Source organism: Vicia villosa, linkage group LG2 (genome assembly GCF_029867415.1).
Source record: "Vicia villosa cultivar HV-30 ecotype Madison, WI linkage group LG2, Vvil1.0, whole genome shotgun sequence".
NCBI lineage: Eukaryota > Viridiplantae > Streptophyta > Magnoliopsida > Fabales > Fabaceae > Vicia > Vicia villosa.
The window spans coordinates 215809090-215835022 of NC_081181.1; the positions used below are offsets into that span (position 1 = coordinate 215809090).

General features: G+C 33.2%; 4 protein-coding genes across 6 annotated transcripts; 1 reads left to right on the forward strand and 3 right to left on the reverse strand.

Annotated features, from left to right (window-relative positions):
* Nucleotides 1–2745: 2745 nt before the first annotated feature.
* LOC131653865 (enoyl-[acyl-carrier-protein] reductase, mitochondrial-like) lies at nt 2746–5678 on the reverse strand. The gene is made up of 6 exons (XM_058924183.1): nt 5427–5678; nt 5140–5239; nt 4916–4992; nt 4737–4815; nt 3307–3425; nt 2746–3152 (listed from the first exon to the last, which is right to left on the reverse strand). Exons 1-6 carry the CDS (start codon nt 5549–5551, stop codon nt 3059–3061), a joined length of 594 nt encoding a protein of 197 aa, XP_058780166.1. The 5' UTR covers nt 5552–5678; the 3' UTR covers nt 2746–3058.
* Nucleotides 5679–6548: 870 nt separating this feature from the next.
* LOC131653864 (enoyl-[acyl-carrier-protein] reductase, mitochondrial-like) lies at nt 6549–10174 on the reverse strand. Its single transcript, XM_058924182.1, has 8 exons — nt 9696–10174; nt 9331–9474; nt 9136–9238; nt 8849–8948; nt 8626–8702; nt 8447–8525; nt 6927–7045; nt 6549–6826 (listed from the first exon to the last, which is right to left on the reverse strand). Exons 1-8 carry the CDS (start codon nt 10087–10089, stop codon nt 6733–6735), a joined length of 1110 nt encoding a protein of 369 aa, XP_058780165.1. The 5' UTR covers nt 10090–10174; the 3' UTR covers nt 6549–6732.
* A 5823-nt stretch (nt 10175–15997) lies between these two features.
* LOC131651309 (putative RING-H2 finger protein ATL62) lies at nt 15998–16564 on the forward strand. Its single transcript, XM_058920975.1, has one exon. It carries the CDS (start codon nt 15998–16000, stop codon nt 16562–16564), a length of 567 nt encoding a protein of 188 aa, XP_058776958.1.
* A 333-nt stretch (nt 16565–16897) lies between these two features.
* LOC131653863 (enoyl-[acyl-carrier-protein] reductase, mitochondrial-like) lies at nt 16898–24846 on the reverse strand. 3 transcript variants are annotated; one of them, XR_009299141.1, is made up of 12 exons: nt 24287–24846; nt 23893–24036; nt 23690–23792; nt 23403–23502; nt 23176–23252; nt 22988–23066; nt 21963–22121; nt 21502–21884; nt 21210–21379; nt 20450–21088; nt 17336–17454; nt 17222–17238 (listed from the first exon to the last, which is right to left on the reverse strand). XR_009299141.1 is itself a non-coding variant. In XM_058924181.1 (8 exons), exons 1-8 carry the CDS (start codon nt 24690–24692, stop codon nt 17145–17147), a joined length of 1122 nt encoding a protein of 373 aa, XP_058780164.1. In that variant the 5' UTR covers nt 24693–24844; the 3' UTR covers nt 16898–17144. The 3 variants fall into 3 exon arrangements, 1 of the variants encoding a protein (XP_058780164.1); XR_009299140.1 differs by having other exon boundaries at nt 21210–21884; XM_058924181.1 differs by lacking the exons at nt 20450–21088; nt 21210–21379; nt 21502–21884; nt 21963–22121 and having other exon boundaries at nt 16898–17238; nt 24287–24844.
* Nucleotides 24847–25933: the final 1087 nt, after the last annotated feature.

A 25933-nucleotide genomic window follows, 5' to 3' on the forward strand; every position in this document is an offset into this window, starting at 1 on the left:
TTTTTTTCATTTAGGAGTTTTTTATTCTACTCAATTTTTTAACAATATTGCAATTGCTGAGGTTGAAAGTCTCCTTTAAATGTCTCAATTTTATTTTATTTAATATCTTATTAATTTTTTAAAATTTTTATTTTGGATTTGATTTTGTAATTGGCTAATAAAAAAAAATCAATCTCATCATCTACTAATTTGTTTGTAAAAATGATAAAATCTTTAAATATATTTAAAGACATATTTGATATCAAGATATTTTTTTATATATAGAAGTTGTAATAATTACTAAAATCTAATACACACAATTCTGAGATCCGAGAAACTAAAATTTGATGATGGCATTCAACCTAACATTATCGACTTTTCATTTGAATTTGAATTTGCAAACAATTTCAATATTTTTAAATAAAAATCATATTTATATTTAAATAAATTATAAAACTAATATAATCATGAGGTTATGCCTCTATTTTAATATTTAGCCTACATAATTCAACACAAAATTTAATGTAAATATAATAAAAATAATAGCCTAAATAAATTTTTATGGTTTATTTTATAATATGATTTCTTTTGCTAAATACTTTTAAAAACAGCTTAGCCTTCTCTACTAAAAACAATCAGTTTAAAAAATAGCAATGTAAAAAAATCTTAAAATAGTAGTATCAGATATATTTTATTAAGTTTATAATTTAATAAAAGAATCAAACGTTATTATATTAATGCACAAGTCATCTTAGAATATATTCTTATATGGTTTTAATAAATATATATTAATAAAAAAAATTCAATAAAACCTCTTGATTATTTAACTAGTGAAAATATAATATAAGAATAGATAAAGTATATACTTTATCCATTCATATTTACATGTTCAATTGATTATCAAATTTTCAAGTATAATCTGTTTAATATACTTTATATTTGAATGATCTTATTTACATTCAATTAATATATATATATATATATATATATATATATATATATATATATATATATATATATATATATATATATATATATATATATATATATATATATATATATATATATATATATATATATATATATATATATATATATATACACACACTAAATCTTCTCATTTACTTAGCAAAAGTATCTTGCTTCTCGTATCATTACTATTTTTTTAAGAGGTTAAAGGTAGTGCACTGACAGTGTAAAATAATTTTACACTGTCATCCAATTGGGATTCACCAATCAGTCATGTCACATAACTTTTTAAAAAATAACAGTATGACTTGGCACTTAACATGATCATGATTTGTTGACAGTGTAAAATTATTTTACACTGTCAGTGTATATCCTTTTTTCTCTTTTTTTAATTAAAAATATTGATGTATAAAATTGAATTTCTCTTCTATCTAGAATTAAATTCTATATATAAAATCTTTTCTTCCAAAATATTCTTCTATATCTTATTATCTTTTTTAATTAAAACACAAAATCACATCTATGCTTTTATTTTATTGAAACGTAAGTTTGAATCAATTCAAATTACTTCAATGTGAATCTCATGACACCGCGATAAGATAAGATAAATTGATGATCTATTTAAAAGATTCTGAATATAGTTTTATATACTGTCATAACTTTCCTTAAATTTTATATCATCGTCATAATTATCCTTAAGTTCAAGATACTTATTTATTTTGTAGATCCTATATTTTCTCCACCCTACGTACTCATCACTTTTCCTATAAATATAACTTAGGGGTGAGGATTAGTGTTGATTCAAACCAAGACATCAACAAAAATTTGTGAAGAAGTAATTGGTTACTATGGTCGAAGAAAGAGTTGAGTTCACTCTTAACGTTTCTAAAGGTCAATTAAGAAGGCGACGAATCTCAAAGCCCACATATTCATTAGATATATTTAAGTTAGATGTTTCCGCTATACTTCGAAATCATTCAAATTCTCTAAATCAGAGTATGAATATATCAACCATGTTTGAAAGATCAATATTCATAAATTGCGAACATTTTTTCGCAAGTAACCAACATTTGTTACCTTTTTATTTAGATAGAATCACCTCGTCATTCCCTTATTTCACTTTTGAAAACCTTAATCAGATAACAAGAAATTTAATACCTCAAGTCAAAGAGTTATTCGACATTACTGGTGATTTTGTTGGACTTGAAGAACCAATGAATAATGAATATCGAGAGAGAGTTATTCCCATGAAACTAAATATTTTTGTGGACGTGTACCCATGTGAAGAAAGAAGAAATCAAGAAATGATAGAAGAGTCTTTGCAATTTGTCAGAATGATTCCCGCATCCAACGAAGCTATCTCATCTTTGAAGGCCTACTCACTTCCTCGTAATTGTTCCATATGTTTGGAGAAATTTCACGATGATTTAGAAAATGGTGATAGTGATGACGTGAAAGTTTCAACAATGACTTGTGGTCATGTATTTCACTATAATTGTATTGTGCAATGGCTACAAACAAGTCATGTATGCCCTTTATGTCGTTATGCTATGCCAACTTGAACAGAGGATTTGATTACTCTTGGTTGATATATTTTCATGTAATTTTCTTCTTTTCTTTTATCACTTGAATGTGTGTTTACATTAAACTTAGTTGAGATCAATTGTTATATCTTGTGTTGAAGTATTTACCACTCATCATTATTAAAAGATATTAACCTATATATAGTGTAAATTTGTGGAACACCACAACAATGACGAGTTCTCTATTCTCACCCTATTAGCAAAACAAGTGTACAATAGCTTCTTTTCTTTGTTGAAACAAGTGAACAATTGCTATTATAACATTAAAGCTTTTTGTAGTCTTGAGATGTTGGCTAGGTATATGAAAACTTAAAAAACAACTCATGAAACTCTATGAAGCTTAAAGTAATTATCCTATCATAAGTATTTTTCGGAAGTAACCATCAAGTATGAATTCAATTGTTATTCCTAACTATACGCACGAGATTCCTACAAGTGTGTACTTAACAGCGAGATAGAATGCAGAACTCCTTCCTCGCAAAAATTAATATCAACCACACGCCTTAAATCCAATCCCACGTTTCGATTTAGAATTTGATAACTTGCTTGGGTTGGCTCCCAAGTTTTCCTAGAGCTTTATCCAATGCTGTATTGAAATCGTTAAAGGGAGTCAATTCCATCCTGCACAAAAGGGTGACCGATTAATGTGTCAACAGAATGAGAGAGAAACAGCACAGAGAGGGTCATAAACTTTAAATTTTATGAGCAATTGCATGTTCAGAGAGTAAATAACACCCTCTCATATTTTTTATGATATGATAGGCATAAGACGTACTTATATTTTAACTTTCCATCTTGTACAAGACCCAAAAGCCTGTCTATCATTCTTCTGCCTTCTTCAGCTTTATCTGTGCTTATCCAATTCTGCAACCAGAAACCTCTCAAGGAAAGGTCCTGAAAATATGTGATTTCAAACTAAGGTTACATATAAACCAGAGCAATGCTATATTTCTAGTTAAAATATAACCACGAGTTATTGAAAGGTTATGCCATAAGTAAGTCATGATACTTTTTTTGGACGTCCAAAAGAGCCCTGCTTCGGCCAACAGGGTATGGCCAGAGTAGCTAGTAGTTTCGACTCTTTAACCACGTGCCCAAGGCTCGAATCTTAGTAATGGAGGAGTTGCTTTTGCCCCTTAAATGTACTATACATCCTCGTAGGATTAATTTTGCTTATTGATGTACCTAATAACTTATTGATTAATTAATTATTGGAGTGTCTTTGCAAATACTCATTTCTGCACCCCCAGCCTCCCAAAATAGTAACAGAACTGTTTGAGCACAGAGACTAACTCCAGTCTCTGTGTAAAAGATATTAAGGGATCCCAAGGCTCGTGGACCAACATGACTATTTTCTATTGCCATTTTCCAGCTCATTTTCTATTTTGATTGAGGGATCATCAATATTAACTTTAAGTGATACCATTTCAGCACTTCATTCTGATTCTTTACACAGAATATGCTACAGCCTTCAAGCAGGCAAGTGAAAGATTTGTTGGCCAAATATAAAACCCATTTTCACTTTTTCAACCAATCATTCAAATATGTAGGCATCTTGGTATCTAAATATTTCATTAATTTTTCGATAAGCAACACAAAATCATTACAGAATACAGATGGTGAGGTTAATATGCTGTTACTAAGAAAATATCATATCACTATAGAATCCCAGCACTACGAAGGGACCAATAGGTGATAGAAGTATAGTTAACAAACATGACATATATGTCCTGCAAAAGATTAGGCCATACGCAGTATGGACCTACAAGAAGGTTCGTAAACTCATAAATACTTGTTGAGCTTAAGCTATTTCCCTAGCCCAGAGTTAATATTAGCTAATCTTTCACCGAATTCAGGTTAAATGGCAAAGTATTAGTATAATTTGTTTTATACCCAACTTCAACACTTTCAGGTAAAATGGCGATTATCTTAACAACTTAATAACTCCTTCATCTCAATTACTTCCAAGATCCAACTATTGCTCTGCAATTTATATCAGTTGAAGATACAAACTCCTCAGTCAGATAGTCACAAAAGTTACTGGAAATTTTAACTTGATTCTACTTTATATACAAGTGAGTCGTGAGTAGTTATCTTTATGCTTCATGTCAACCATAGTTAACCATGATAAATAAAGATATTAACTAAACAATGGTTCTGCGCAGTAGACTGAAGAAATCAATTTTGAGAGGGTTACAGCCTGACCTTAAATATGAAGGATGAAGTAGATACAGTGACAGGTTTTTTAGACATTCCACCATATGTCAACATAGTTCCTCTCTGTCTACAATGCATAAACTTACTTAAAATCTTCATAATAGGATAGTTAATAACAGAAAAAACATTATTAAAGTCTTTACCGATTATCTCATGTCATATCATACCTTAAAAATTTTAGAACCATAGAAGCAGAATTGCCGCCAACGCAGTTAAATCCCAGTGCAGGTTCAGGTATACCACCCTACCATGTCAATTTGATGTCAAGTAATCATTCAATTCTATATTTTTAGTATAGAAGATAACCCTTAAAACAATTTTTGTTTGTTTGTCAACTTCGATAGCATCTCAGAGCATAAGCCATAACAAGAACAATAAATCCAAGGTATACCAGAAGACTCTTGACATTCTTCCCTTCCAATTCATTTTCAGTGAAAACTTCATCTGCGCCCAAATCCTTAAGTCTTTCTTTAACTTCATCAACCCCAGGACTACAAAAGCAAAAGGATTAGGAAAGCAAAAAATAAGTTTCATGACAAACATCTTCTTTAAGCCCAATGAGATTGAAAATGGGAACAAGAACATGGTTTAAGAAACATTCAGAAGCAATCATGCTGGTTGCTCCCATTTTGCACAATAGTAACCAAAAAAACATGCAAAGAACCTTTAAAACAGCACCTGTCCCGTATAATATTAATGCTGTGAATACCACGAGATTTTGCAAGCTGAATGACACACTGGCCAACCATGCTGGTTGCCCCATTTTGTACAATAGCATCTCCTGTTAAAAATATGCAATGCATAACTTAAGCACAAACAATTCCACTCAAGAACCAACTAAAAAAAACAAGTATTGCAGCTAAAGGGGAAGTGCCTGAGTTTGAAAGATCAATATTCATAAATTGCGAACATTTTTTCGCACGTAACCAACACTTGTTACCGTTTTATTTAGATAGAATCACCTCGTCATTCCCTTATTTTACTTTTGAAAACCTTAACCAGATAACAAGAAATTTAGTACCTCAAGTCAAAGAGTTATTCGACATCACCGATGATTTTGTTGGACTTGAAGAACCAATGAATAATGAATATCGAGAGAGAGTTATTCCCATGAATCTAAATATTTTTGTGGACGTGTATCCATGTGAAGAAAGAATAAATCAAGAAATGATAGAAGAGTCTTTGCAATTTGTCAAAATGATTCCCGCATCCAACGAAGCTATCTCATCTTTGAAGGCCTACTCACTTCCTCGTAATTGTTCCATATGCTTGGAGAAATTTCACGATGATTTAGAAGAAGATGGTGATAGTGATGACGTGAAAGTTTCAACAATGGCTTGTGGTCATGTATTTCACTATAATTGTATTGTGCAATGGCTACAAACAAGTCATGTATGCCCTTTATGTCGTTATGCTATGGCTACTTGAACAGAGTGTTTGATTACTCTTGGATGATATATTTTCATGTAATTTTCTTCTTTTCTTTTACCACTTGAATGTGTGTTTACATTAAATTTAGTTGAGATCAATTGTTATACCTTGTGTTAAAGTATTTATCACTCATCATTATTAAAAGATATTAATCTATATATAGTGTAAATTTGTGGAACACCACAACAATGGCGAGTTCTCTATTCTCACTCTATTAGTAAAACAAGTGTACAATAGCTTCTTCTTCTTTCTTTTTTTTGAAACAATTGAACAATAGCTATTATAGCATTATAGCTTTTTGTAATCTTGAGATGTTGGCTAGGTATAGGAAAACTTATTAAACAACTCATTGAAACTCTATGATGCTTAAAGCAATTATCCTATCATAAGTATTTTTCGGAAGTAACCATCAAGTATGAATTCAATTGTTATTCCTAACTATAAGCATGAGATTCCTACAAGTGTGTACTTAACAGCGAGATAGAATGCAGAACTCATTCCTCGCAAAAATTAATATCAACCACACGCCTAAAATCCAATCCCACGTTTCGATTTAGAATTTGATAACTTGCTTGGGCTGGCTACCAAGTTTTCCTAGAGCTTTATCTAATGCTGTATTGAAATCTTTAAAGGGAGTCAATTCCATCCTGCACAAAAGGGTGACCGGTTAATGTGTCAACAGAATGAGAGCGAAACAGAAATAACGCCTTATCATATTTTTTATGATATGATAGGCATAAGACATACTTATATTTTAACTTTCCATCTTGTACAAGACCCAAAAGCCGGTCTATCATTCTCCTGCCCTCTTCAGCTTTATCTGTGCTTATCCAATTCTGCAACCAGAAACCTCTCAAGGAAAGGTCCTGAAAATATGTGATTTCAAACTGAGGTTACATATAAACCAGAGCAATGCTATATTTCTAGTTAAAATATGACTACGAGTTATTGAAAGGTTATGCCATAAGTAAGTCATGATTTTTTTTTGGACGTCCAAAAGAGCCCTTCTTCGGCCAACAAGGTATGGCCAGAGTAGCTAGTAGTTTCGACTCTTAATGTCCAAGGCTCAAATCCTAGTGATGGAGGAGTTTCTCTTGCCTCTTAAATGTACTCTGCATCCTCGTAGGATTAATTTTGCTTGCGGCTGTTGACTACGGGACTCCCTAAATCCACTACCAGATAAAAAAACAGCCTGTCTCATTCCTCAGCACAAACCAGCTGTAATTAACTTGATCCATTATTGGAGTGTCTTAGCAAATACTCATTTCTGCACCCCCAGCCTCCCAAAATAGTAACAGAACTGTTTGAGCATAGAGACCAACTCCAATCTCTGTGTAAAAGATATTAAGGGATCCCAAGGCTCGTGGACTAATATGACTATTTTCTATTGCCATTTTCCAGCTCATTTTCTATTTTGATTGAGGGATCATCAATATTAATTTTAAGTGATACCATTTCAAACCAAGATAAATAATCTGTATTTTTCATTTCAGCACTTCATTCTGATTCTTTACACAGAATATGCTACAGCCTCAAAGCAGGCAAGTGAAAGATTTGTTGGCCAAATATAAAACCCATTTTCACTTTTTCAACCAATCACTCAAATATGTAGGCATCTTGGTATCTAAATATTTAGTTAACTTTTCGATAAGCAACACAAAACCATTACAGAGTACAGATGGTGAGGTTAACATGCATTTACTTAGAAAATATCATATCACTATAGAATCCCAGCACTACGAAGGCACCAATAGGTGATCGAAGTATAGTTAACAAACACGACATATATGCCCTGTAAAAAATTAGGTCATACGCAGTATGGACCTACAAGAAGGTTCGTAAACTCGTAAATGCTTGTAGAGCTTAAGCTATTTCCCTAGCCCAAAGTTAATATTAGCTAATCATTCACCGAACTCAGGTTAAATGGCAAAGTATTAGTATAATTTGTTTTATACCCAGCTTCAACACTTTCAGGTTAAATGGCGATTACCTTAACAACTTAGTAACTCCTTAATCTCAATAACTTCCAAGATCCAACTATTGCTCTGTAATTTATATCAGTTGAAGATACAAACTCCTCAGTCAGATAGTCACAAAACTTACTGGAAATCTTAACTTGATTCTACTTTATATACAAGTGAGTCGTGATTAGTTATCTTTATGCTTCATGTCAACCATAGTTAACCATGATAAAAAAAGATATTAACTAAACAATGGTTCTGTGCAGTAGACTGAAGAAATCAATTTTGAGAGGGTTACAGCCTGACCTTAAATATGAAGGATGAAGTAGATACAGTGACAGGTTTTTTAGACATTCCACCATATGTCAACATAGTTCCTCTCTGTCTGCAATGAATAAACTTACTTAAAATCTTCATAATAGGATAGTTAACAACAGAAAAAACATTATTAAAGTCTTTACCGATTATCTCATGTCATATCATACCTTAAAAATTTGAGAACCATAGAAGCAGAATTGCCGCCAACGCAGTTAAATCCCAGTGCAGGTTCAGGTATACCACCCTACCATGTCAATTTGATGTCAAGTAATCATTCAATTCTACATTTTTAGTATAGAAGACAACCCTTAAAACAATTTTGTTTGTTTGTCAACTTCGATAGCATCTCAGAGCATAAGCCATAACAAGAACAATAAATCCAAGGTATACCAGAAGACTCTTGACATTTTTCCCTTCCAATTCATTTTCAGTGAAAACTTCATCTGCGCCCAAATCCTTAAGTCTTTCTTTAACTTCATCAACCCCAGGACTACAAAAGCAAAAGGATTAGGAAAGCAAAAAATAAGTTTCATGACAAACATCTTCTTTAAGCCCAATGAGATTGAAAATGGGAACAAGAACATGGTTTAAGAAACATTCAGAAGCAATCATGCTGGTTGCTCCCATTTTGCACAATAGTAACCAAAAAAACATGCAAAGAACCTTTAAAACAGCACCTGTCCCGTATAATATTAATGCTGTGAATACCACGAGATTTTGCAAGCTGAATGACACACTGGCCAACCATGCTGGTTGCCCCATTTTGTACAATAGCATCTCCTGTTAAAAATATGCAATGCATAACTTAAGCACAAACAATTCCACTCAAGAACCAACTAAAAAAACAAGTATTGCAGGTAAAGGGGAAGTGCCTGAGTTCAAAGTAATGCATTCTTCAAGCATGAGAAGAGCAGTGAGAGGATTAACAGTAATTGTAGCAGCATATTCCATAGGCACACCCTTGTTTACCTTGTGCCACACATTTTGATCCTTCACAATGTATGTCTGCCATGTCCCTGAAAATATAAATAATCAAATTTTCAAATATAGTAAATAACAAATGAGTCAGTAACTTGTCTCGCTAAACCAGGTCAGAAATAGTTGTGCAGGTTCAAATCCGCGACATAATAATAATAATAATAATAATAATAATAATAATAATAATAATAATAATAATAATAATAATAATAATAATAAAAATAAATGAAAACGAGAAATTAAAGGAAGGAGAAAGCACCGAAAGAAGGTGGAGAGGGAATAACCCAATCGCCGGGAGAGAAAGACGTTACGGCGGAGCCAACGGAGTAAACCTCTCCAACGCCTTCATAACCACCAACAGCAGGTGGTTCTGGCCTCACGGGATATACACCTTGTATCCTATTAATGTCGGAAGGGTTAACCGGAGCAGCCAGCATCTTGACGCACACATCATTCTCTTTCAGTTCCACACCCGGAATGTTCACCAGTTTGGTGACCTCGTCTGGTTGGCCGTGTGCCTCGTATACGACCGCCTTCGATGGCGGTGACGCGGCGGAGGAGAACGCCTGCGTGTTTACAACAGTACTCATGTTGAAATTGAATTTGAAAAGTAAAGAAGATGGTTGAAGAGTGAGTGATCGCAACATTTTCATCGCTCTGTTTCGCTCTTTCTCCAAGTCCTACTCCGATGCTTGTGCTGCGCGCTCTTCAATCAGAGGACGTTGTTTTTTAATTGAAATAATCAATTAAACGCTCTAAATTTTTTAATTCTCATTTTTCTTTCTGCTTCCTTTATTTTATCAAAATGTCACTAAAACTAAACTTTAAAAATTAGAAACTATTAGTCACAAAAAAGTTTTTTCACCTAAATGTTGCGCTAGCCGCGCACCACTACCGTTGTTTTCTATACGATCGTTCTGAAATGTTACAGGGTCTCTTTCTTCGTGTTCATTTGATTAGTTTTTATCTTTTTTAAACTTCTCATTTTCTTCTTCTTCAATAAAATTTCTTTTTTAATTTTATTATAGTAGTTTTGATGTATATTTAAGGTGTAAAACATCTTAATTTATGTGTTTCGAAACTTTTTGTTGTTATTATTGTATTTTATTTGTTAAGCTTTCGAATATCTTCCCAACATTCTGATGTCAAATATCAACTCTTATATTTGATAGTAAATTTATTTTATGATGGACTTATGGATTAAGAATAATTTGTAAGTTGTTTGAAAAAATAAGTTATATGAAATGTATAATTTTTATTAAAAAAATAGTTTAAAAATACACAAAAAACACGATAAAGAAGAATACATGTATGAATATAATATTTGCAATAAAATATTGTAAACTGATCAACCGAATCGAACCAAACCGAACTAAACTAATTAGTTCCTCGTGGAATTTAGCAACGGTTTTTGCAATTTAACGACAGAATTAACGACAGTTTTAATGACGGTTTATTACTTAGCAATTGAATTAGTGACAATTATAGTGATGGTCTTAATATTATGGACCAAAAGTGTGGATGAAAATTTTTATGAGGATCATTCTTTGAACGAAATATTTTGAAGGGTTAAAACAAAAATTGAGATATTTAAGAGGACCACAAACATATTTAATTCAATAAAATAAAAATGTGATCGATATTAAATAATATAATTTGATTGGATAATGAATACTTATCTAAATAAATTCAAAGAATACTGAAATATTTTAGTTTTTAATCATGCGTGACTTCTTCCTTCTTCCTCCTTATGTTTAGCTTCAGTTATGTTATCACTCCTCTGATTAAGAAGCACTCTATTCTCAAGGTGGTAGGTTGACTTCAGGGTGTCCCATTTTTCCCAATATGTGTCATTAGCATGTAAATCCTTCCATTGCATTAGCACTTCTTTGTGGGAGACAATAGTTTATCTCCAACGAGTGTCAAGAATTATTAAATGAGAGATGAAAGGATGGTCTCCATAATGTGTGGGGGGAGAGTGGCAATGGGACTGTTGTGGGAGAATCTTGGTAGAACCCTTTCAGGACAAAGTAGTGGAAAATAGGTGAATTTTAGGTGGAAACAATAGTTTATATGCTATTGTGCCTAGTTTTTCCATAATTTGAAATGGCTTGTATAAGCGTTTGTGCAATTCTGAATATGGTGCAGTTGCGAGAGGTTTGATGGTGCATACAAAGTTTAACAAGCACTCAGTCACCAATGTTGTAGTGTACGTCGCATTGATGGTCACATGCATTTCGTTTCTTAGTCGCTTGAGTCTTAATAAGCTTTCTACGCAAAGCTTCAAGCATTGATGCATGAATAGAAAGAAGATCGTCTATTGCTTCAAGCATTGGTGCACGAATAAAAAGAAGATCGTTTATTGCTTCAATGTTTGATGTCCCAACCAAATATTGGAGAATGGTAGGAGTGGCTTGTCAAACGTAACTTCAAAATGTGTCTTACCTATTCCATAATGTTGTGAAGTGTTATAAGACCACTCAGCGCACGCCAACTATTTTCCCCACATGGATGGTTTGGAATGCCTAAATGCTCGTAAGTATTGCTCAATGACATAGTTGACTACTTCCGTTTGCCCATATGTTTGGGGATGATAGGCAGAGATTATGTGCAATTTGGTTCCACTAAGTTTAAATAGCTTCTGCCAACAACAACTGATAAACAGAGGATCACAGTCAGACACTAAGCTTCAAGGCATACCATGATTCCTTCCAAAAATATCCATGAACAATATAACAACTTCATATGTCGTATGGTGAGGTTGCGGCATGCCTAAGTGCCCTCCTTTAGAAAAGCGATCTATCACAATCAAAATGGTTGTGTTGTCGTGGTATGGTAGTAAGCTGCTGAAAATTTAGCAAGTGTACTAAAGGTTATCGAAGTAATGAAATTAAAGGTGGATACACATTACCACTATCATCATTTTCATCTCATCTCAATTTATCATCAAGTTCTTCTCATGAGGTGGATTCCTAGTTGGTGTTAGCTTTGGGGAAAAATCATGAAAATGGGAATTAGGATTTTGTAGCATTGATGGTTGTTGCATAGTTTCCTTGTAATGTTGCATGTATACATTATGATTTGTTCATGATATTTGATTATGTTTGAGCATGATTATAAGTTGGTTGTTGTGTTGTTTTTGGATTGATATTAAGCTCATATTATAAAATCATATAGTGAAACTAAATTGTTGTTGTTTCTTAGTGGTGAGAAATGTTAAATTCATGGTATGAAATGATTGGGTATGTTTGGAGATGATTTCACATGGCTTAAAGTGGATAAAAGTTGAAGAAAATAAATTTATATCAGTTTTATGTTTGTTGTCGATTGTCTAACATAACCCTTTTTTTCTTTATCAGAGTTTAGGATCGGCTATGCATTAATGATTTAGAAAAAGTATGATTCTTGATAGAACATTATGTGAAAAATTGATTCATAAAGTCAATTCTATTAATAGGATATTGTTGTTGAATAACTAAAACATAATGAAGTATAACGAATAACTCTCTTTTATGATTTTTAATTAAATTTAGTTACTAAACAATTTTATTTATTTTATCTTTTATGTTTTTTAGTTAAATTTATCTACCAAACAATTTTTTTTGATTTTCTTTACAAATTTAGAAAATAGAACTTGAAAATTAGAATCTAAATTTTTTAAACAAAATTTTAATTTTGGATTCTCACATTAGGTGATTTTTATTTATGTTCAAAAATCATATTTTATATTTATAATAGAGAAAATTTTAAATTTTTTTCTTTTTTTTTAATTGAATTGTCTCATTCAGTTTATTTAAAAAATTCAAATTAATTTTTTTAAAATACAAAAAATAGATTGAATAAACAGTTAATCAATCATAAAATTATTTTGTAATATATGATATTTTACTGTGACTAAATACATATAAATTCTGTAAAATTTATAATTATTTAAAAATATTATTACAAAATCCATTAAGTTCTATTTTAATAAATATATCAATTTGGACTTCTTTACTGGCATATATCAATTTGGACTAAAATATAACTTTTATATTATTTAAAAATATATCATTATTTATTTTTAATGCATAAAAATATAGTATTATTTTCACTTTACAATATTTAGTGGTGACCCTGGATAATATTAGGGGTGTTCAAAATCAAATCGATCCAATAAAAAATCGTAAAATTGAACCGAACCAAATCGAAATCACAAAAAACTGTATTTGATTCGAATGTTGTTTAGTTATTTTCTACCAGAACCGTGTGGTTCGGTTCGATTATGGTTTGTATTTTGCAAATCAAACAAAACTAAATCGCATTCTGTAACAAAATCTTAATATCCAATATACTTCTTTAATTCTTTAGAGAAATCAACAAGTATTGTGTGTATATTTTATCATATTTTTTATTTTTTTTATTGTTTGTTTATCACCACCGGTATAGTCCGCCTCGGAAGTCAGTTCTGACATCAAGTGAGTCCAGTCTCCTCCCGATCACAGTTGTGGGGATCAAACTGTGGTCCTCCTTTCCAAGTCCAACGTCAATCACCATTGAACCAAGTAACGATTGATTATATTTTTATCATATTATTTGTATGATATTTATTTTAATTTACATATAAAAAAACAAAAACTGTTCATTTATAAATACTATTTTGACAATATATATTTTGTCGTATTCATTGTATGATATTTATTTAAGAATGCAATTTTATGTATATAATTCTTTAGACTTAAAATAAACTTATAAGACGCAATTTTATCTATCAAATTTTAAATTTATTTCGATAATTATAATTTTTTTATAGAAATATATGAATGATAAAATATAAAATTATATTTTCTTTTGTATAAATATGGCTCAATAATTTTTCTATAAAAAATCAAATCAATCTAAAATTTAACTTAATTCAATTTTATTTTTAAAGGTTAACCAAACTAAATTAAACCGCGCATTTTTTTTCTAGATCTACCATGTTACTCTTTGTTAGGTCTAAAAATAACATAGTCAAAATATTTTGAACTTATGTACTTATCCTGTTACCCTAATCTCTATATATAATATTTTTTAAGAGTTGAGTTCGACAATTTAAAGTTTAATATGATTTGTAAATTTGTTTTAAAAAAGTACATATCATGTGTTAAAAGACTAATTTTTAGATCAGAGTTGAATTTGTTTTTAAATATGATATCATCTTTAAATATATTTAAAGACATACTTGATATCAATGTATTTTGTTTTTACACATTCACGAAATAGTAATAATTACTAAAATCTAGAGAAAAAAATTGGATAGCATTCCTTTGGTGTGATATATACTATTTTTTAATAAAAATTTAAATAAATATATAATTTTCTCTTACACACGTATATAATTTTTTACTATTTTTACTTATAATTTTCTACTTGTTATATTTTTATTTAAAAAATAGTATAAATCATACCTAAAAAATTATAGTTAAATTTTCTCCTATATTAATATCTAAAAATAGTAGTATCTAATATATTTTTACAAGGTTAAGAAATTAATAAAAAAAATAAAACGTAACTATATTAATGCATAATTCATCTTAGAAAATATATGGTTTAAATATATTTATTCATATTTATTAATAAATTTTTTCAATAAATTTTCTTGATTATTTAATTAGTGAAGAATAATAGATAAAGTATGTTAAATTGATTATCAAAATTATAAAGTATAATCTGTTTAATAGATTTTATAATTGAATGATCTTATTAACATTCAATTATGATATATACACTAAATCTTTTCATATATTTAGCAAATATTTTTCTTCTCATAATTTTACTAATTTCTTTATTTTTATTTTTAATTAAATAATTGATGTATACAATTGAATTTTTCTTCTATCAATAATTAAATTCTATAAAATCTTTTTTCCCTCTACATATCCCGAATTTTCTCTTTCTTTTCCTCCAATAATCCAGCAATTTGTTACTTTTACTTTCATACATATATAATACTTTTCTATATTTTATTATCTTTTTTAATTAAAACACAAAGATCATATCCATGTTCTAATTTTATTGCGACGTAAGTTTGAATCAATTTTAATTATTTTTGTTCAAAAAGAACTTTAAATTATTTTCATGTACTTCTAATCCAATTTGTTTAAATTCTTTCACCAAAGCATTAACCTTATCTCTAATTTGATGATCTGTTCGAAAGATTTGATGAACATAATTTTATATATCATCATAATTATCACTTAAATTTTATATCATCCTAATAATTATCCTTAAATTCAAGATATTTATATATTTTGTAGATCTTATATTTTCTCCATATTTCTTCTTTGCTAATCACTTCTCCTATAAATATAACTAACTTATAGATCACAACTACAAGTAAAAGTTTAAATCAATATATCAACAAAAATTGGTGAAGAAATAGTTATTACTATGGTTGAAGAAAGAGTTGAATTCAATCTTAATGTTTCTAAAGGTCAATCAAGAAGCCGACAAATCTCAAAGCCCACATATTCATTAGATATATTTAAGTTAGAAGTTTCCGCTATACTTCGAAATCATTCAAATCCTTTAAATCGAACTATGAATGTATCAACCATGTTTGAAAAATCAATATTCATAAACTGCGAACATTTCTTCGCACGTAACTCATATGTATTATGGTTTTATTTACATAGAATCACCTCATCATTCCCTTATTTTACTTTTGAAAACCTTAACCGGATAACAAGAAATTTAATACCTCAAGTCAAAGAGTTATTCGACATCTCTCATGATTTTGTTGGACTTGAAGAACCAATGAATAATGAATATCGAGAGAAAGTTATTCCCGTGATTCTAAATATTTTTGTGGACGTGTATCCATGTGAAGAAAGAAGAAATCAAGAGATGATAGAAGAGTCCTTGCAATTTGTCAAAATGATTCCTGCATCCAACGAAGCTATCTTGTCTTTGAAGGCTTGTTCACTTCCTCGTAATTGTTCCATATGCTTAGAGAAGTTTCACGATGATTTAGAAGAAGATGGTGATGGTGATAACGTGAAAGTTTCAACAATGGCGTGTGGCCATATATTTCACTATAATTGTATTGTGGAGTGGCTACAAACAAGTCATGTATGTCCTTTATGTCGTTATGCTATGCCTACTTGAATAGAGTGTCTGATTACTCTTAGTTGATATACTTCTGTGTCATTTTCTTCTTTTCTTTTACCACTTGAATGTGTACTACTCTTAGTTGATATATTTTCATGTCATTATAGCATTATAGATTATAGACTTAATGTCTTCTTATTGCGTTTGTTTTAAAAGAACCCGCCCTTCCTTTTTATCCACCAATTGAAAAACAAAACTATCGAAACATTAAACTACCGTGGCCTTGTCTTATGTATCAGAAACATATACTGAGAAATATGAATTCTTTTATGTAGTCTTGAGATGTTGGCTAGGTATATGAAAACATAAAAAACAACTCATGAAACTCAATGATGCTAAAAGTAATAATTTTGGGGGTAATTATCTGTGATTGTGCCCATATTTTGTAGTGAGCTTTAATCCTATCATAAGAAGTATTTTTCGGAAGTAACCATTAAGTATGAATTCAATTGTCATCCCTAACTACACGCACGAGATTCCTACAAGTGTGTACTTAAGAGCAAGATAGAAATGCCAGATAGAATGCGGAACTCAGTAATATCAACCACAAGCCTTAAATCTAATGCCACGTTTCGATTTAGAATTTGATCACTTGCTTGGGCTGGCTCCCAAGTTTCCCTAGAGCTTTATCCAATGCTGTATTGAAATCGTTAAAGGGGGTTAATTCCATCCTGCACAAATGGGTGACCGGTTAATATGTAAACTGAATGAGAGAAACAGAGAGTCGTAAATTTTAAATTCTATGAGCAATTAAATTTTAACACATACTTGTATTTTAACTTTCCATCTTGTACAAGACCCAAAAGCCTGTCTATCATTCTTCTGCCCTCTTCAGTTTTATCTGTGCTCAGCCAATTCTGCAACCAGAAACCCCTCAAGGAAAGTTCCTGCAAATATGTGATTTCAAACTAAGGTTATTTATAATAAACCAGCGCAATGCCATATTTCTAGTAAAAATATAATCCCGTGTTATTGAAAGGTTATGCCATAAGTAAGTCGTGATACTTGTTTTGGACGTCCAAAAGAGCCCAGTTTCGGTAAACAGGGTATGGCCGGAGTAGCTAGTAATCAGTACTTCATTACGATTCTTTACACGGTATATGCTATGTAGCCTCCAAGTAGGCTATTGAAAGATTTTTTTCACTAAATAAAAAATCCATTTTCAGTTTTTCAACCAATCATTCAAATCTGTAGGCATCTTGGTATCTATATATTTCATTAACTCTTTAATAAGCAAGCAACACTATACCACTACAGAGTACAGATGGTAAGGTTAACATGCATTTACTAAGGAAATATCATATCACTATAGAATCCCAGCACTACACGGTCCAATAGGTGATAAAACTCATAGAAGTATTTTTAACAAACCCGACTTACATGCCCTGCAAAAAATTAGGTCACACGGAATATTGTCCAAGAAGAAGGTTTGTAAACTCGTAAATACTTGTTTGTTTGTTTGGCTTAAGCTACTTCCCTAGCCCAAAGTTAATATCCGCTAATCTTTCACCAAACTCAGGTTAGAAAATTTAACTTCCTACCCCTACAATTGCCCGTGTACCCCTACATTCAAAAAATTTGGACGGAATTACCCTCATATAAATAAGTAAATTTTTTCTCATTTTCAACTTTTTACTGGTTGTGAAGCAAAACATTCTGCATTCTCTACGAAACACAAACCGGAACGCTTCAGAAATCTCTTCCAGTTCACAAATCCACCAAACCAGAACACATTTGGTAAGTCGTCCGGTTTACACGCATTCGAAATCTGTTCCGGTTCATTCGCCTTCACACCGGAACGCTTTCCAAAACTGTTCCGGTTCGTTGCCTTTCACACCGGAACACTTTCCAAAACTGTTCCGGTTTGTTGCCATTCACACCGGAACCCTTTTGAAAACTGTTCCGGTTTAGCTTGGATACACACCGGAACACTTTGTTGAACTGTTCCGGTTTTGATTTTTTCGTGATATTTTTTTAATTTTTTTTTATTTCAGCAACATGCGTACATTAGGACCAGACGGGAGGCCTACTAGCCGACGCCGCCGCGATGAAACTGGTCCCTCTAACCCACTACAAGAGCCACCACAGCCAGCTGGATATCTTGGAGGACCTTCAGATCTATCATTACTTGTTCGATACCAGGACCATGTTGCTCGCCGTTTATGGTACGGACAGGTAAGTAAAATTAATTTATTTATTTTAAAAATAATTCATTATTATATTTTTTAATGTGATTTTTTTATTTATTTTCAGGAAAGAGGTCCTAAAAAGGAGCTTAAAGTCGCAGGACATGGGACGAAGCTTCAGGAAAGAGTGCCTCAGATGCTCCCACCAGAGATTGAGGTTATCGTGAGTGGGTCAGGTATGTCTTCTCTTCAGAGAACTAGCCTGACCAAGATAGACGTTAACCTTGTCTCAGCATTTGTGGAGAGGTGGCATATTGAGACATCGTCATTTCACATGTCATTTGGTGAGATGACGATTACATTAAATGATGTTGCCAGTCTGTTGCATTTGCCTGTCAGGGGTATGTTCTGGTATCCTGAGGAGCATGTCACAGAGGAGATGGCTGTTGATCTTGGCAGCCAGTACTTAGGAGTGGATAGGGATGTCATGGCTCATCATGTGCGTTCATGCAGGGGAGCTTATTATTCACTGCAGTGGTTGTATGATAGATTCGTGGAGTATCGTGCTGCTGGTAGCTGGGCTTTTGCAACCAGGGCATATCTGATGATGTTGGTAGGTTCTACTATTTTTGCGGACAAGACATTTACTCTGGTCGAAGCCCGGTATTTGCTACTGTTTAGAGACCCACGTGCGCTTAGTTCCTACAGTTGGGCATCTGCTGCACTGGTCACTCTTTATCGCCACCTTGGGGATGCATCTATGTTTAGTTGCAAGCAGCTCGGTGGATATCCTACTCTGCTACAGGTATTTATGTTATTTTTAATTAATTGTATGTTAATTCATATTCTTTTTTATATATATATATATATATATTAATGTATATGATATAATTTATTTGGTAACAGTGTTGGATACATGAGTACTTTCCTACACTGGGAAGGAAAGGAGAAAACTGGCGCCCATCTGACAATCAAGGGCTTCCGCGGGCAATGAGATGGTCCTACAGGCAAGGAGCCATGAAGGTGGATGAGTTTAGACCGGTATTGGACCAGCTGACACCTACAGACGTCATATGGCGCCCATTCGAGGATCATAGACGTCATCGTGCTTTTAACGAGCTATCTCTGTACAGAGATTTTCTTGTTTGGGGTGACTTACATGTACCATACGTACCCGACAGGTGTCTTCGTCAGTTTGGTTATCGCCAGTATATTCCGCCTGCACCTCCTGCTGATACGCTCAGCAATGGTGACATTGTTGTGGAGTGGATTGCCTATTACCAGAGCGTGGCAGATGTGGTTAGAGATACCGAGCCAGTCAGATACCCTCATGAGACGGTTGATGGATATTTACAGTGGTATTACCGCGTGTCGCATCCTCAGGTGGTGGCGCCCCACCTCGTGCGCGTAGAGAGGTTACAGTTCCTGTCTTTGATGCAGGACCAGCTGATCCGGATTGGGCTCGTGCCTCCACATTGGTTCATCGTTATCTCAGGCAGGTAGAGGCAGAGGAGAAGGATGTAGCGTATGCTGATTTATTTGAGATGTTACGCATCGCTCATGAGCATTGACTATTGTATATTTTATGTTATATGTTATGGTATATTTTGGATTATGTTATGTGGTAGATTTTATTGTATATTTTATGGCATACCAAAGTATACAATAAAATCTACCACATAACATAATCCAAAATATAGCATAACATATAAAATAAAATATACAATAGTCAATGCTCATGAGCGATGCGTAACACCTCAAATAAATCAGCATACGCTACATCCTCCTCCTCTGCCTCTACCTGCCGGAGATAACGGTGAACCAATGTGGAGGCATGAGCCCAATCCGAATCAGCTGGTCCTGCATCAAAGACAGGAACTGTAACCTCTCTACGCGCACGAGGTGGGGGCGCCACCACCTGAGGATGCGACACGCGGTAATACCATTGTAAATATCCATCAACCGTCTCATGAGGGTATCTGACGGACTCGGTATCTCTAACCACATCTGACACGCTCTGGTAATAGGCAATCCACTCCACAGCAATGTCATCATTGCTGAGCGTATCAGCAGGAGGTGCAGGCAGAATATACTGGCGATAACCAAACTGACGAAGACACCTGTCGGGTAAGCATGGCACATGTAAGTCACTCCAAACAAGAAAACCTCTGTACAGAGATAGCTCGTTAAAAGCACGATGACGTCTATGATCCTCGAATGGGCGCCATATGACGTCTGTAGGTGTCAGCTGGTCCAATACCGGTCTAAACTCATCCACCTTCATGGCTCCTTGCCTGTAGGACCATCTCATCGCCCGCGAAAGCCCTTGATTGTCAGATGGGCGCCAGTTTTCTCCTTTTCTTCCCAGTGTAGGAAAGTACTCATGTATCCAACACTGTTACCAAATAAATTATATCATATACATTAATATATATATATATATATATATATATATTAAAGAATATAAATAACAATATATGAATTAACATACAATTAATTAAAAATAACATAAATACCTATAGCAGAGTAGAATATCCACCAAGCTGCTTGCAACTAAACATAGATGCATCCCCAAGGTGCCGATAAAGAGTGACCAGTACAACAGATGCCCAACTGTAGGAACTAAGCACACGTAGGTCTCTAAACAGTAGCAAATACCGGGCCTCGACCAGAGTAAATGTCTTGTCTGCAAAAATAGTAGAACCTACCAACATCATCAGATATGCCCTGGTCGCAAAAGCCCAGCTACCAGCAGCACGGTACTCCACGAATCTATCATGCAACCACTGCAGTGAATAATAAGCTCACCTGCATGAACGCACATGATGAGCCATGACATCCCTATCCACTCCCAAGTACTGGCTGCCAAGATCAATCATCTCCTCTGTGACATGCTCCTCAGGATACCAGAACATACCCCCGACAGGCAAATGCAGCAGACTGGCAACATCATCTAATGTAATCGTCATCTCACCAAATGGCATGTGAAATGACGATGTCTCAATATGCCACCTCTCCACAAATGCTGAGACAAGGTTAACGTCTATCTTGGTCAGGCTAGTTCTCTGAAGAGAAGACAGACCTGACCCACTCACGATAACCTCAATCTCTGGTGGGAGCATCTGAGGCACTCTTTCCTGAAGCTTCGTCCCATGTCCTGCAACTTTAAGCTCCTTTTTAGGACCTCTTTCCTGAAAATAAATAAAAAAATCACATTAGAAAATATAATAATGAATTATTTTTAAAATAAATTAATTAATTTTACTTACCTGTCCGTACCATAAACGGCGAGCAACATGGTCCTAGTATCGAAGAAATAATGATAGATCTGAAGGTCCTCTAGGATATCCAGCTGGCTGTGGTGGCTCCTGGGGTGGCTCCGGTGGTGGCTAGTAGGCCTCTCGTCTGGTCCTAATGTACGCATGTTGCTGAAATAAAAAAAAATTTAAAAAATTTAAAAAATATCACAAAAAAATCAAAACCGGAACAATTCAACAAAGTGTTCCGGTGTGTATCAAAGTTAAACCGGAACAGTTTTCAAAAGGGCTCCGGTGTGAATGGCAACAAACCGGAACAGTTTTGGAAAGCGTTCCGGTGTGAAAGGCAACGAACCGGAACAGTTTTAAGCGTTCCGGTGTGAAAGCAAATGAACCGGAACAGATTTCGAATGCGTTCCGGTAAGAATTTTGTAAACCGGATGACTTACCAAATGTGTTCCGGTTTGGTGGATTTGTGAACCGGAAGAGATTTCTGAAGTGTTCCAGTTTGTGTTTGAATGCAGAATGTTTTGCTTCACAACCAGTAAAAAGTTGAAATTGAGAAAAAATTTACTTATTTATATGAGGGTAATTTCGTCCAAAATTTTTGAATGTAAGGGTACACGGACAATTGTAGGGGTAGGAAGTAAAATTTTCCAAAGTATTAGTATTCTATTTTATACCCAGCTTCAACATTTTCACTTTCATAGAATATAGTATATTAATTTTCAGAGTTGCGATTATCTTAACAACTTAGTAACTCCTTCATCTCAATTTCTTCCAAGTTCCAACTATTGCTCTGTAATTTATATCAGTTGAAGATGCAAACTCCTCAGTAAATAGTCACAAAACTTAGTGGCAATTTTAACCTAATTATACTTCATATACAAGTGAGTCGTGATTGGTTATCTTTATGCTTCATGTCAACCATTGTTAACCATGATAAATAAACATATTAACTAAGCAATGGTTCTGCACAGTAGACTGAAGAAATTAATTTTGAGAGGGAAGAAAATGAATACAAGTTATAGCCTAACCTTAAATATGAAGGATGAAGTTGATACAGTGACAGGTTTTTTAGACATTCCACCATATGTCACCATAGTTCCTCCCCGTCTGTAATTCATAAAATTACATGAAATCTTCATAATAATGATAGTTAATAACAGAAAAAGAAAGTCTTCATTATTAAAGTCTTTACTGAATAGCTCATGTCATATCATACCTTAAAAATTTGAGAACCAGAGAAGCAGAATTGCCACCAACGCAGTTAAATCCCAGTGCAGGTTCAGGTATACCATCCTACCATATCAATTTGATTCAAGTAAGCATTCAATTCTATATTTTTAGTGTAGAAGACAACCCTTAAATTATTTTTGTTTATTTGTCAGCTTTGATAGCATCTCAGAGCATAACATAAGTCATAACAGGAACAATAAATCCAAGGTATACCAGAAGACTCTTGACATTCTTCACTTCCAATTCATTCTCCGTGAAAACTTGATCAGCACCCAAATGCTTAAGTCTTTCTTTAACTTCATCAACCCCATGCCTACAGAAGCAAAAGGATTAGCAATGCAAAAAATAAGTTTCATGACAAATATCTTCTTCAGCCCAATGGGATAGAAAATGAGAACAAGAACATGGTTTAAGAAACATTCAGAAGAAACCATACTGGTTGCCCTCATTTTGCACAATAGCATGCAAAAAACATGCAAGAATTTAAAAAGAGCGAGCACCTGTCCCGTATAATATTAATGCTGTGAATGCCACGAGATTTCGCCAGCTGAATGACACACTGGCCAACCATGCTGGTCGCCCCGTTTTGCACAATAGCATCTCCTGTTAAAAACATGCAACGCATACATAACATAATCATACACAATTCCACTTAAGAACGAACTAAAAGAAACAAGTATTGCATCTACTAAAGGGGCAGTGCCTGAGTTCAAAGTAATGCAATCTTCAAGCATGAGAAGAGCAGAGAGAGGATTAACAGTAATTGTAGCAGCATACTCCATAGGCACACTCTTGTTAACCTTGTGCCACACATTCTGATCCTTCACAATATATGTCTGCCATGTCCCTGAAAATATAAATAATCAAATTTTCAAATATAGTAAATAACAAGTGAGTCACTAATTTGTCTTCAAATATAGTTGTTGCGCAGATTCAAATCCGCGACATCTTAATTATTCATTAATAATAATAATAATAATAATAATAATAATAATAATAATAATAATAATAATAATAATAATAATAATAATAATAATAATAATAATAATAATAATAATAATAAATGAAAATGAGAAATTGAAGGAAGGAAAAAGCACCGGAAGAAGGTGGAGATGGAATAACCCAATCGCCGGGAGAGAAAGACGTTACGGCGGAGCCAACGGAGTAAACCTCTCCGACGCCTTCATAACCACCAATTGCAGGTGGTTCTGGCCGCACGGGATACACACCTTGTATCCTGTTGATATCGGAAGGGTTTATCGGAGCAGCCAGCATCTTGACGCACACATCATTCTCTTTCAATTCCTTACCCGGAACGGTTACCAGTTTCGTCACCGCGTCTGGTTGGCCGTGCGTCTCGTATACGATCGCCTTCGACGGCGGTGACACGGCGGAGGAGAATGCTTGCGTGGTGACAACTCTACTCCGAAGAGAATTCGTGTTGAAATTGAAATTGAATTTGAAAAGTAAAGAAGAGGGTTTAAGAGTCAGTGATCGCAACATTTTCGTTTTCGCTCTTTCTCGAAAGTTCCTCGCTTATGAGTTATGACCCTTTTCTTAATCGTGTGCTTGTGCTGCGCGCTCTTCGATGAAACGACGTCGTTTCAAAGGATTTTTTCTAAAAAAGTGCCATTTATTATCGAACAATTTGAAGAAGATAGACAAAAATGTACATGTAGCTATTTTAAACGATAATGTTTAATTTAGTATAAATTTAATTTACTTTTTAAAATGAATTATGAGATTGTAGTTATAATAAATGGTTGAAATTTATTTTTGTCTTACTTATTTTCACTTTCTTACAAACAAACATTTTCAAATTTTTAATCATGAGTGAGTTTGGCTGATATGTTAGATTCTATAAGAATATAGTGAAGTGTATTTGTAAGAGTTTATGCTTCAATCAACTATATAGTACATACTATAGTTAAAAAGCAAAGAAAAGAAAATATCACTAATCAATTATCCTTGTGTTCTAAACATTTACATACACTAAAATTAAAAGACACTTTTGTATTTGATAAATGTCCATTATATTTCACTCATTAGGCAATCCCGGGTGTGATACTTGAAATCCATCTCATATTCATTTTTTAAATGATTTATGTACTATTGAAATCATAAATTCTTTTATCTATACAATCGAGTAGTTTGATTTTGTTTGTGGAAGTAGAGGTGTACTGAAATATCTATCATTTTAACAACAATTCGTCACCTTTACTTCTTTGTATTCACTTAATTATTCTCTGGGTTTTGTGATCGGCTCCACCTAAGAATCCTTAGGAAAAAAGAACAAATATTCTACAAAGACAAAAAAAAAAAAATTCAAGGGTTCATATCCCTCATTCTGTGGAGGAACGCGATGAATGATAACCTAATATTTAGATGTAGAAGACTAATTGAAAGTAAAACTACTAAAAATGAATTAGATTATTTGTCTGAAGACGTGGTTTTTGATATAACATAATCATGTTATTTGTTTCATATAGATGAGTTGACTAGACTTGGTGCAGATTTTATTTTTCTTGTATGGTTAATGTTTTAGTATTGGTCATGCCACCGAAAACTCTTATTATAACTATAATATATGGATTGCCAATCCGTATATAATTGAAATTAGGAGTGGACATCGGTTCGGGCCAGATCACCAAAACCTCAATCTAACCCAACCCTCGGGTGACATATATTGGTCCAATTTCAACCAAATCAAACATTAGATTTTTCGAGTTCGGATAATAAAACCG

What these genes read in the sequence shown, in the direction of transcription:
- LOC131653865 (XM_058924183.1), bottom strand. Translation starts at nt 5,551, where the DNA reads ATGCATTGCATATTTTTAACAGGAGATGCTATTGTACAAAATGGGGCA. An exon ending in ATTAATATTATACGGGACAG is followed by an intron (nt 5,240 to 5,426) that starts GTGCTGTTTTAA and finishes TTGCTTTTGTAG; the next exon opens with TCCTGGGGTTGATGAAGTTA. An exon ending in AGAATGTCAAGAGTCTTCTG is followed by an intron (nt 4,993 to 5,139) that starts GTATACCTTGGA and finishes TTGACATGGTAG; the next exon opens with GGTGGTATACCTGAACCTGC.
- LOC131653864 (XM_058924182.1), bottom strand. Translation starts at nt 10,089, where the DNA reads ATGAAAATGTTGCGATCACTCACTCTTCAACCATCTTCTTTACTTTTC. An exon ending in ATGCATTACTTTGAACTCAG is followed by an intron (nt 9,239 to 9,330) that starts GCACTTCCCCTT and finishes TATTTTTAACAG; the next exon opens with GAGATGCTATTGTACAAAAT. An exon ending in GATGGAAAGTTAAAATATAA is followed by an intron (nt 6,827 to 6,926) that starts GTATGTCTTATG and finishes CCTTTTGTGCAG; the next exon opens with GATGGAATTGACTCCCTTTA.
- LOC131651309 (XM_058920975.1), top strand. Translation starts at nt 15,998, where the DNA reads ATGAATGTATCAACCATGTTTGAAAAATCAATATTCATAAACTGCGAA.
- LOC131653863 (XM_058924181.1), bottom strand. Translation starts at nt 24,692, where the DNA reads ATGTTGCGATCACTGACTCTTAAACCCTCTTCTTTACTTTTCAAATTC. An exon ending in TCCATCTCCACCTTCTTCCG is followed by an intron (nt 24,037 to 24,286) that starts GTGCTTTTTCCT and finishes TTATATTTTCAG; the next exon opens with GGACATGGCAGACATATATT. An exon ending in TTGCATTACTTTGAACTCAG is followed by an intron (nt 23,793 to 23,892) that starts GCACTGCCCCTT and finishes TGTTTTTAACAG; the next exon opens with GAGATGCTATTGTGCAAAAC.